This window comes from Phragmites australis, chromosome 13, assembly GCF_958298935.1.
Source record: "Phragmites australis chromosome 13, lpPhrAust1.1, whole genome shotgun sequence".
In the NCBI taxonomy this organism is placed as follows: Eukaryota; Viridiplantae; Streptophyta; class Magnoliopsida; order Poales; family Poaceae; genus Phragmites; species Phragmites australis.
Genome location: NC_084933.1, coordinates 2,399,309 through 2,409,571, shown reverse-complemented (window position 1 = coordinate 2,409,571; position 10,263 = coordinate 2,399,309). Strand labels below are relative to the sequence as shown.

The window sequence follows — 10,263 nt, the reverse complement described above, 5'->3', positions numbered from 1 at the left end:
AGACTAGAATTCATTGGATTGCTTGGGAGGTGCTTTTTCTTTTTGACTTTTTGTTAGAGGTTTTACATGGAGATGGAAGGACGATGAGGTGCGATTACTGGAGGAATGTACCAAAGCATTCACCGGCCTAACAAGTCATTTGTAGTAGCAACTAAACGATATCGATAATAATTTTCTAATTTGAAAATCAATAGACGGAAGAGACAACTTATTACCATTTCACTATACTCGTTTCCACTTCTTTAATCACTGCGTGTGAACATACGTAACAGCACTTACATGGATGCACCCACATATGCATGAAGCGACCAAAAGAAAGGGAAGAAAGCGGCAATCAAAACCGCACAAAAACAACCAAAATTTGAATGAATATATATATTCCTCGTTCAGCGAGGGATTAGCGTCTCGAAGCAGTTGAGCCCGTCCAGCTCGACGGCGAACCGCGGTTTCAGCTGCTGCTTCTTGCCAATAATCTTCACGGCGGCGCCGCTGGTGAGCTCCATCTTCACCGGCGGCCTTTTGCTGTTGCTGACATCTGCTGGTACCTGTACTGCTACTGCAGGGCTCGCCAAGAACTGCAATCGAATGACAAAGTAGCAGAGAACAGTTCAGCCAAAATGCACGAAGATTGTAACGAGAGAGATGATCATGGCACAAGACCTTCTTGCTTTTGAAGCCCTCGCTGGCCGCCGGCGAAGACAATATGACATCTGTGGAAGCCATGGGAGCTGTGCAAGGCAAGCTAACAATGAGACAGCAGCTCCAAGTATTGAATCACTGCTGCCTTGTAATTCCACTGGCTACACTCACTTACAGCATTTCAACATATAAACAACGCATCAATGGCCTATTTATATGGAAGCTTTGCTTCTAGATAGAATGGAGACAGAGAGAAAAAGTGTTATTGGGACTGAAGAACATCTATTGTTCAATGCCTGGCTTAAGATGAGGATAGGGCTATCTTTAGCCAGCTAGCTCCAAGAATTTGAGCCTTGGTGTCATTGACTCCACGTAGCTCGATCGGCCAGTGAGCTTTTTGCAGTTCATCTTCTTATCCACTTGAAGGGTGTGTGCACTTTTTGCTGTCCTCATGGATGATGATAGATGGTGATGGATGGCTAATGACAAGCCAGTATTTAGCTAGGGCCTGTTTGGAATATAGATACTGCACTCTAAGATTTTTCATGTGGATTCTTTCGCGAAGCAGGATAATTTACATATTGAAAATTTTGTTACAATTCACTGCAAGTAGAATCATTCATAATTTTACAAAGTTGGTAAAATTTTGATTCATGAACCAAATCCCAAAATTGGTCCCAAACTCACAGTTGGTAAATAATGGCAAAAACCTTAACATTTTGCCACTTTATATGCAGCTCACAATGTATTTTAAATCTCTTTGATTTGTGCGTAGACGGTTACATTTTTTTTTGGCAGTGCATAAATGTTTACAAAATTTGTGCTTGTTGGGTTTGTTTGATAAATTCCTCTGGTTCAGATTTCTCTTATGTTTAAAAAGGTCCAGATCTGATGTGTACAGATCACATTGTATGATCTCCACCTTCTAATTCGTTCCCAAATTAAAGGCTCGGTCAGTGCATAAAGCCTGAGCCAAATGCCGGTACTGTTAGGTTATAGTAGTGTATAAGAACGAATTTTGATTCATGAACCAATACCCAAAAAAGCTCCCAAATTAGCAGTTAAAATGAACCAATTACATATTTTTTTTACAAGAAAAAAGTGTTATGCAAAAAAATATTAGATAATATTTGGAAAATATTTTTTTTCTTCAAAACAACAAATTATCGTCCATAACAATTCTGAATGTTACAAAATTTTAATGAAAACTGAACCATAATAAGAACAAAGTTTGGATGTTACTAAGTCTGAAGAAAATAAAAGTAATATGATTTTTAAGTTACGAAATTTTTTCAAAAAAATGAAATATAATATGTAATTTTTTAATGTTATGATTTTTTAAAAGGAAGTACATTGTGTGGAAACATTCTAATGTAACAAAATGTGTAAAAAAAACTTTGAATGCTATGAAATTTGACTAAAAAGAACCATATTATGTGGAAATAATTGAATGAAACTTTGTGAAAAAGGTTGGACCATAGTATGTAAAAATATTTGAATATTGCTAAATTTGAAAAAAATATTTAAGAATTCATGGTATGTAAGACAAGGTCGAGAGTCTCTTTGGAACACATGATTCTCAAAATATTGGAATAGGAAATACACAGGATTAGGGTTCCCTGAAAATAGCAATCCCACAATGTTAGGATGCATGAAGATTTCCAATGGAACACATTTGGATGCCACATACGAAAAATGGAACACATTTGGATGCCACGTACGAAAAAGAAAGGAATTTTGAGAAACAGATAGACACAATGGAAAGTTTCCATGTGGTCGGACCTCATTTTAGGTTTCCTTCAAAATTCCTATGGATTGAGCATTTGATAGGAATTTCATAGTACTCTAGGATGTTCAATCCTTTGTTCCAAAGGAAAAAAATCTTATCCAAATCCTACATAATTCCTCCAAAAATCCTATGTTCTAAAGGGGACTTGAATATTCCGAATTCTGTACAAAGAATAACCCTAATATGAGCAGAAATTTAAATATTCTGGAGGTGCCATCCCACGCTAATAAAAAAAGACAACGTAAGTCGTCGGATGACATCAGTACAAGTCAATGGCTATATTAGTTTATGTCAATCAATTTCAATGACTGTAATTTTTTCATGGAGCATCCGTTTTATGTTCTGTTTTCACTGTTGTGTTCTATGGGATAAGCTCAACAAAATTAAATCCATATTGTATATGTTTTGGAGACATTTTACATGCACTCGCAACATACGTGTAAACTTTTTATCAAAGCGTTCACATAAGTTTCTACAAAAATATTCACTAAAATTATTGAAAAAGTTGCTATTAACTTGATAGTAAGTTGTTTGTAGCTTTTGTGGTTGCGATTTATGTGAAAAAAGTTATATAGTAACTTCAGCGAAAAGTTAAGTACTAACTTCTGCGAAATATTGGATAGCAACTTCAGTTAATGTTTAGTAGTAAATTATAAAAAGACTATGTAACAAATCAAATTTTACTATGATTTGAAAAGCTAAAAATTATTTCGCAGACTTTACTATGACTTGGGTTTGGTCACATATTCAATGAGTGTTATGTCACAACTTATGTAGTTGTATTACAACTTATATAGCAACATAAAAAATCAAACTTAAAGTTGTATCTGATGTAGATATTGTGTGTCAACTTCAATGAATGTTTGATAGCAGCTTCAATGAATGTTATCGACATATAAATGGGCCGTCGCTCTTGTGAAAATTGCTGATATTTCAATTGGGCCTAGTTTTACATGGGCCGTGGCCTACGGTTTCCAAGTATGGCTAAAAGCAAAGCCTTGCAGCCCAACAAGCCGCAGAAGAGACGAGAAGCACCGCATCGCTCGAACGAACCCTAGCAGCCTCCCCCTCTTCCACGCGACGACGCAGGTATCGCTCCTTCCTTCCTCCTCCTCCTAGGGTTTCTAGGGTTTCCGAGTTCTCCATCGAATCCTTCGTTGCTCGGCCGCCGAGACCAACCAGCGCCGCGCCCCCCGCTTTCCGTTTTGTTTCCAGGGTTTCTCCGTCGCGCAATCTTAGTCCCCGTGGGATTTGGTTGGTCGGCGGCGGCGGGGAAGATGAGGCCCGTGTTCGTGGGGAACCTGGACTACGACACCCGCCACTCAGAGCTCGACCACCTCTTCTACCGCTACGGCAGGATCGAACGCATCGACATGAAGTCAGGTTCGCACGCCCTTGCTTTCCCCCCGTCTTCTCAGTTGTCTCCTACGATTTCGGTTCGATTTGATGCTGTTGATGCTCACGTGGATTTCCCGCCAATGAGAACTTGATGTGTGAGTTCATAGGTGTAAAGCCAACAAGACCAATAGGAAGATCGAATAATGCTAGGTGCATATGCAGTGGTTAGGTTTTCTAGCATAAAGTCGTTCTGGATGAGATCCATCCTCCGGTAGTGCTGTAATGGTGTTGCTAATTATAGTCTCGATCGATTAGTGAATACTTGTGGTAGTAATTCGTGTTTGTCTTATGTTTTTTTTAATATTTTGCATGTTTGATGATGCTTTTAATCTGGTTTTGAAGCGGGTAGTATGTGATAGGGATGCAAGCGGGGTGGGCTTGCAGGCTTTGAGGTCCGCTTAACTATAATTGTAGTTATATGTTATATTTTTGCATCCATTTTTGTACAAGTGGGTGAAAAATGAACGGACTAGTGGGCTGTCCGCTTGCATCCCTAGTATGTCATCTCTTTTGGTCGTACTGTACATGTGCAACAACTACTGCATAGATCACATAATTGCACAAATATGATGCTCCATGTGATGTAACCACAGTTGCAATATATGTATAGTAGGCAGAGATGTTTAAATGTTTACTCTGGCGCAGGAACTACAGAGGCAAACATAGCTCTCCCACAGGGCTCTCAACTCCTGAAATACCTTCCATTCACTCCCCCGGCCACCATTTCCTTCGCTTGAAACCATCCGTTCTTGATGCACTGTATACTGTTACTACTGCTCGAGCGTGTTTAGCGGGGACCGAGCGATTCATGCCATGCCATCAGTACCATCATGCCATACCATGCCGTGACTAGAAGTATCACCAACATGACAACGTGCTATGTGTACTATCTTGATAAGCAAGAGTTCAAAAATATGGTGAAGCATGTTCAATGTCTCCAGTCATAATTTCTTACTTTGGATATAAGTTATGCAACACCATGCTTAGCTCTCATCATGAATGGAATCCACCCCTCTAGTGCTCTTCATACCATCAGAACTATGCAGGTATGCAGGTGCAGTACTCTTCTAATTCTCTTAGGTTTGAATATGCTGATGTGTTGAGTTGTTATTGTAAAAGGAGAACTGGAAGTTTTTTCTGTGATTGGTAGGACATCGGTTATTCAATTTCTACCATTCTGACTTGCATATTTACTTTTTTAGGATTTGCTTTTGTCTACTTTGAGGATGAGCGTGATGGTGACGATGCCATTCGGGCTCTTGATGGTTATCCCTTTGGCCCTGGGAGACGCAGGCTTTCGGTGGAGTGGTCACGGGTAATTTACTTTTCTTGTGAACCCCTACCCTTACCCCCTAGTGGCCAAGCAATCTTTGATTTAGCTGGTGTTTGTCATATTATGCTGTGGTCAGTTAACTTTAGCGATGATTCTGTTTCCTTCTTGGGGTGTTTTCGATAACAGGGTGATCGAACTGCTAGACGTGATGGAAATAAGCCAGTGGAAAACATTAAGCCCACCAAGACATTGTTTGTCATTAACTTTGATCCAATCAACACAAGAGTCACTGATATCGAGAGGCACTTTGGACCGTTCGGGAATATCTCAAATGTTCGGATAAGGAGGAACTTTGCATTTGTTCAGTTTGAAACGCTGGAAGAAGCCACAAAGGCTCTCGAAGCTACTCATGCTACGTCAGTATCCTTCCCTTGAAGCTACTCTTTCTTAGCAACTCATTTTCACTGTTCCTCAGTTCATTAAATGAGCGAAGTTTGACTTTCACTAACTGATTCAGTACTTGGGTTTTGGCTTTCAGATGTTTTATTTGTGCTATAAATTGTAAAGAAATGGTTAAGTACTGCATTAACTGTTTAAGTTAGTGAAGAATGACATTTGTTGACAACTTTGCATTGATTTTTCTACATAGAAGTTCTGCATAATGATGCCATTTAATGATAGTCACAAAATGCATGTTATTAGATTTGGTGTATGCCTTTTCCTTTGAAGGAAGCATTTTCTTTGTGCTCAGTTGCTCTGCCCCTATAGTTCGTGTGTGCTTTAGCATATCCATGTGATTTAATTTTCTTGAAATTAATTCCATCATGTAATTTATGTAATCATGATGCTTAAAGAGTTTTTTTCTCCCCTTTCTGCAGCACACTTTTGGACAGGGTTATTTCTGTTGAGTATGCCTTTAGGGATGATGGTGAACGAAGTGATAGGTATGACAGCCCAAGAAGAGGAGGAGGTGGTGGCTATGGTAGGCGGGGTGGGGGTGATAGTCCATATCGCCGATCTGTTAGCCCTGTGTACCGGTCACGACCTAGTCCTGACTATGGTAACCCAAGGAGTCCTGTATATGGTTCGTATTACAGGAGCAGGAGTCCTGTTGGTGATGGTTATCGGAGGTAACGCCCTTTGTTTTTTTTTGTTTTTTATTAGTGCATAATCATGATTGTCATGTCCATGTTAGGACTGGAGCAGCAGCTTTGTTTGCAAGTATTTTTAGTAGGACATTCGGAATTTCAGATAGTTTCTTGTGTTCGACAAACCATCCAGTTTAGTGTTTTGGGAGTTAGTCTTTTTTGTGTGATTTCTGTTTATTTTATTTCTTACTTACTGTATTGTATATGATTTACTTCTGAATCAAGGGTTAGTCTTAGTCCTGAAAATTTTGAGTTCTGATTACACTAAGTTAACTAAGGAGTTCTTGGAGAAAACTTGTTAATAATATAGAATTTATCTTATAAAATTCCATTTTCCATGTAAACTTCTTGGGTTCGTTGTATGCCACTCATTTCTTCATTTGTTCATGCTGCATTTTTCAGCTTTGTGATTGCTTTTAGTATTTTGAGGGATTGTCCTGTTGTCTGATGAATACGTATTTGTTTCTGCTTCAGATCTCCTGTCCAGCGGTCAAGATCCCCGCCTGCCAACAAGAGAGCTTATAGCTAATTGAAAAACCATCGTATCTCTGTATGGTAGTGGGCGGGGTGTGGTTTGTATCTCTGCCTTTGCCAGCGAGCACCTAGTAGCAAGAACTCTACCTGTACTGGAGCGTTTCGCCTCAAAAGTGACCCGTGTTTAAATTGGATCTGTACTACGTTATGCTATGTGCCTGTCACAGATTTTAGTTTTCTTGATATGTTTTCGGGGTCTATTTACCTTCATATTATCACCCGGCTGTTTTATGTTGACCTAGTGCCTTGTGCTATTCTAATTTCCTGGCTGACAAGCTTGGCTAAACTATGATCATTGGAGGGTTCATAACCAAGGTGTGTTGTTTGGAGCTTTTTTCCAGTGTAAGCCTCAAATTGGGCGAGTATCGTCATTCATGCTTCGTCTAGGAATCTGCACAGCTTCTAGTAATTCGACCACTCAAATGATTACAAAAGTACCAACAAATTGACTTTCTTTTTAGTTTACATACTACAGAACAAAATTTGTTTCTTGGTGTGGTGTACGAGCTAAACAATTCAGTAAGCACTGTAATGTTATGCTATTTCTTCTACCAGTAGTCCCCACAGGAGCAGGTGCCGTCCCGGAAATAGTGAAACCTCCTCACGTCCCTCAGCACAATCTCCCTCCCAACCATCTTGGAGATGAACTTGGCAGACTCATGGCAGTCGTTGCACACCCTCAGGTTCTTGGCCACCCTGATGGCGGCACCCGGCGGCGTCCTCAGCAGCCCGAAGGCGATGGCAAGCTTCTCACTGTGGTACCGGAGGATCGCGGCCTTCTCGCTGTCGTCGATGTCATGGAGCACGCAGGACGTGTCCGGCTTGTACCCTTGGATCCGCATGCGCTCCCAAAGCGCGTCCATGTGCTCATGCACCTGCACGCTCTCCGGGTGCGTCGACTCACCGGCCATGAACCGGTGAATGGCGCCGTCCAGCTCGATCCAACTGCAGCCGGGCTCCTTGCTGACGCCCCTCTGCCGCATCCTCTTCCTCACCTCTACTGATTTCTCCCATAGGCCGGCGGCAGAGTAGATGTTGCACAGGAGCACGTAATGGCTCGCCTCGTCGGGCTCGAGCTGGAACAGCCGCTCGGCCGCGATCTCGCCGAGCTGGACGTTCCGGTGCAGCCGGCACGCTCCGAGAAAGCAGCTCCACGCGGACACCTGCTGCTCCCCTGGCTCCATTGAGTTGATGATGCTGTAGGCTTCGTCCAACCTGCCAGCCCGACCAAGGATGTCAACAGCGCAGGCGTGGAGGTCCGGCGTCGGCTCGACGCCGTGGTCTCTCTTCATGCCGTGGAACAGCTCCAGGCCGCGGTCGACCATGCCGGAGTGGCTGCAGGCCGCCAGTGCGGCGATGAAGGTGACCTCGTTCGGTTTGGCCTCGTCGCTCGCCACCATTCGGTCGAACAGAGCGATCGCCTCGTCGCCGAGCCCGTGCATGCCGTAGGCCATGATGAGGACGTTCCAGGTGATGACATTCCTCCTCGGCAGACGGTCGAACACGGCCCTCGAGAGCACCAGGCAGCCGCACTTGGCGTACATGTCCACCAGCGCGCTCCCGACGGCGACGTCCGAGTCCAAGGCGTGCCGCACAGCGTAGCCATGTATCTCCTTCCCTCTCGCAGGCGCCACGAGCATTGCACAGCCGGGGAGGAGGGTCATGAGTGTGATGTTGTTAGGCATCACCGGCTCTTCCTCCACTCCGGCAACGACGTCTTCCATTGCGGCATCGGTAAATCTCCCTTGCTGTTGCATCTCTCTGACCAGCTGAAACGCCTCGCCGATGTGGCCCTGGACGACACAGCCGGTGATCAGGGTGTTCCAAGATACCACGTCGCGGGGTTCGATCGCGCCGAAGATCCTGCGAGCGGCATCCATGTCGCCGAGGCGCGCGTACATGTCCATGAGCGCGTTCTGCACGAACCGGTTGTTCGCCATGCCGCGCTTCAGGACGTACCCATGCACAGCCTCCTTGCCGGCAAAGGCCTCGGAGCGCGCGCATGCGGGCAGCACGCCCGCCATGGTGGTCTCGCTGGGCACGACGCCAGCCTCGGCCTCCATCCGTGAGAAGAGGTCCAGCGCGTCCTCGTCCATGCCGGCCTGCGCGTACCCACAGACCATGGCGTTCCACAGCCCGAGCTGCCGGCCGTCGCCGGGGACCATGTCGAACACCCGCCTTGCCGCTGCCACCCTCTCGATGCTGGCGTACATGTCCACCAGCGCGCTCGCGACGAAGGAGTTGGCGGCGAGTTCGGCATCCTTGAGGACATAGGCGTGCATTTCCCTTCCGACGGCGAGCATCTCCAGCTGCGAGCACGCCGGGAGCGCGCTCGCGAACGTGACGCCGTCCGGGCGCACGCCGCGCGCGACCATGTCGTAGAGCACCTGGATGGCCTCGTCGCAGCGGCCGCTCTGCACGAGCAGGCTGACCATGGTGTTCCATGTGACGACGCCCCCGCTCGGCGTGTCGGCGGCGCCGACGGAGCCGAAGAGCCTCCGTGCGTCGTCGACCAGGCCTAGGCGCGCGTACATGGAGAGCAGCGCGTTGAAGGCGAATCGCTCGTCTCCGTCCAGGAAGCCGTTCTTGAGCGCGAAGGCGTGCGCCTCGCGGCCGAGGCGGGGGTCGTCGACGAGATGGGAGCACGCGAGGAGGACGCTGACGAGCGTGAATGAAGTCAGCGGGTGGCCCTCCCGGAGCATGTCACGCAGCGCGTCAAGCGCCGGGAGCCAGCGGCGGAAGAGACAGAGCGCGGCGATGAGGGAGTTGAAGGTGACGGCGTCGCGACTGCCCATCGCGCCGAAGAGCGCGAGCGCGGCTGGGAGGTCACCGCAGCGGGCGTAGGCAGTGAGCAGCGCGTTGGCGACGGCTGGGGTGGGGCCGTGGAGGAGCTCCCGCCGCAGCGCGGCGCAGTGGATGGCGCGGGCGGCGCGCGCATCGCGGAGGGCCGCGGCGGACTTGGCGGCGGGCGGGAGGGCGAAGCGGTCGAGCGGGGCGGAAGTGGAGGAGGCGGCCGCCAAGGAGGAGAGCGCGCGGAGGGCCGCGGCGTGGTGGCCTGCTGCGGTGAGGGAGCGGACGGTGGCGGCGTTGGGCAGCTGAAGCGGCGGTGGCGGGGGCGGTGAGGTGAGGGGGAGCGGGCTGGCCGCCATGGAGCGGACGAGGCAGAGGGGATTGGGAGCTCAGCTCTGGAGCTCGGCTTCGGCTTCCAGTGTTCGGGTTTGGATAAGTGGACGCTCTGCTCACACTGGACTGAGATATTTTTTTTCTTCCTGGGCCAAATCGAAGCAAACTAGTTGTCATGTTTGGAAATCAGGAATTTGATAGAAATTACTCATTCCGATTCTAAATATAAGTTATTTTATGATATGTGTTGATCAAACTTTTCTAAATTTGACCATCAATATATAAATAATCATGTAGATTAAAAAAATACAAAATGATATTATTTGAATATGCATTAAAAATACTTTTACAATATACAT

The 10,263-nt window shown here is 46.3% G+C and overlaps 2 protein-coding genes across 4 annotated transcripts; one reads left to right on the top strand and one right to left on the bottom strand.

Annotated features, from left to right (window-relative positions):
• Positions 1 to 3,425: 3,425 nt before the first annotated feature.
• On the top strand, positions 3,426 to 6,991 carry LOC133887902 (serine/arginine-rich splicing factor RS31-like). Of its 3 annotated transcripts, XM_062327918.1 has the most exons (6): positions 3,426 to 3,517; positions 3,644 to 3,811; positions 5,029 to 5,141; positions 5,286 to 5,515; positions 5,978 to 6,229; positions 6,722 to 6,991. In XM_062327918.1, the coding sequence occupies exons 2-6, from the start codon at positions 3,706 to 3,708 to the stop codon at positions 6,774 to 6,776; spliced, it is 756 nt and encodes a 251-aa protein (XP_062183902.1). In that variant the 5' UTR covers positions 3,426 to 3,517; positions 3,644 to 3,705; the 3' UTR covers positions 6,777 to 6,991. The 3 variants fall into 3 exon arrangements, with proteins under 3 accessions (XP_062183902.1, XP_062183901.1, XP_062183903.1); XM_062327917.1 differs by lacking the exon at positions 3,426 to 3,517 and having other exon boundaries at positions 3,524 to 3,811; XM_062327919.1 differs by lacking the exons at positions 3,426 to 3,517; positions 3,644 to 3,811 and adding an exon at positions 4,568 to 4,880.
• Positions 6,992 to 7,207: 216 nt separating this feature from the next.
• LOC133887901 (pentatricopeptide repeat-containing protein At3g57430, chloroplastic) lies at positions 7,208 to 10,014 on the bottom strand. Its single transcript, XM_062327916.1, has one exon. The coding sequence runs from the start codon at positions 9,928 to 9,930 to the stop codon at positions 7,330 to 7,332; it is 2,601 nt and encodes an 866-aa protein (XP_062183900.1). The 5' UTR covers positions 9,931 to 10,014; the 3' UTR covers positions 7,208 to 7,329.
• Between the last annotated feature and the right edge of the window lie 249 nt (positions 10,015 to 10,263).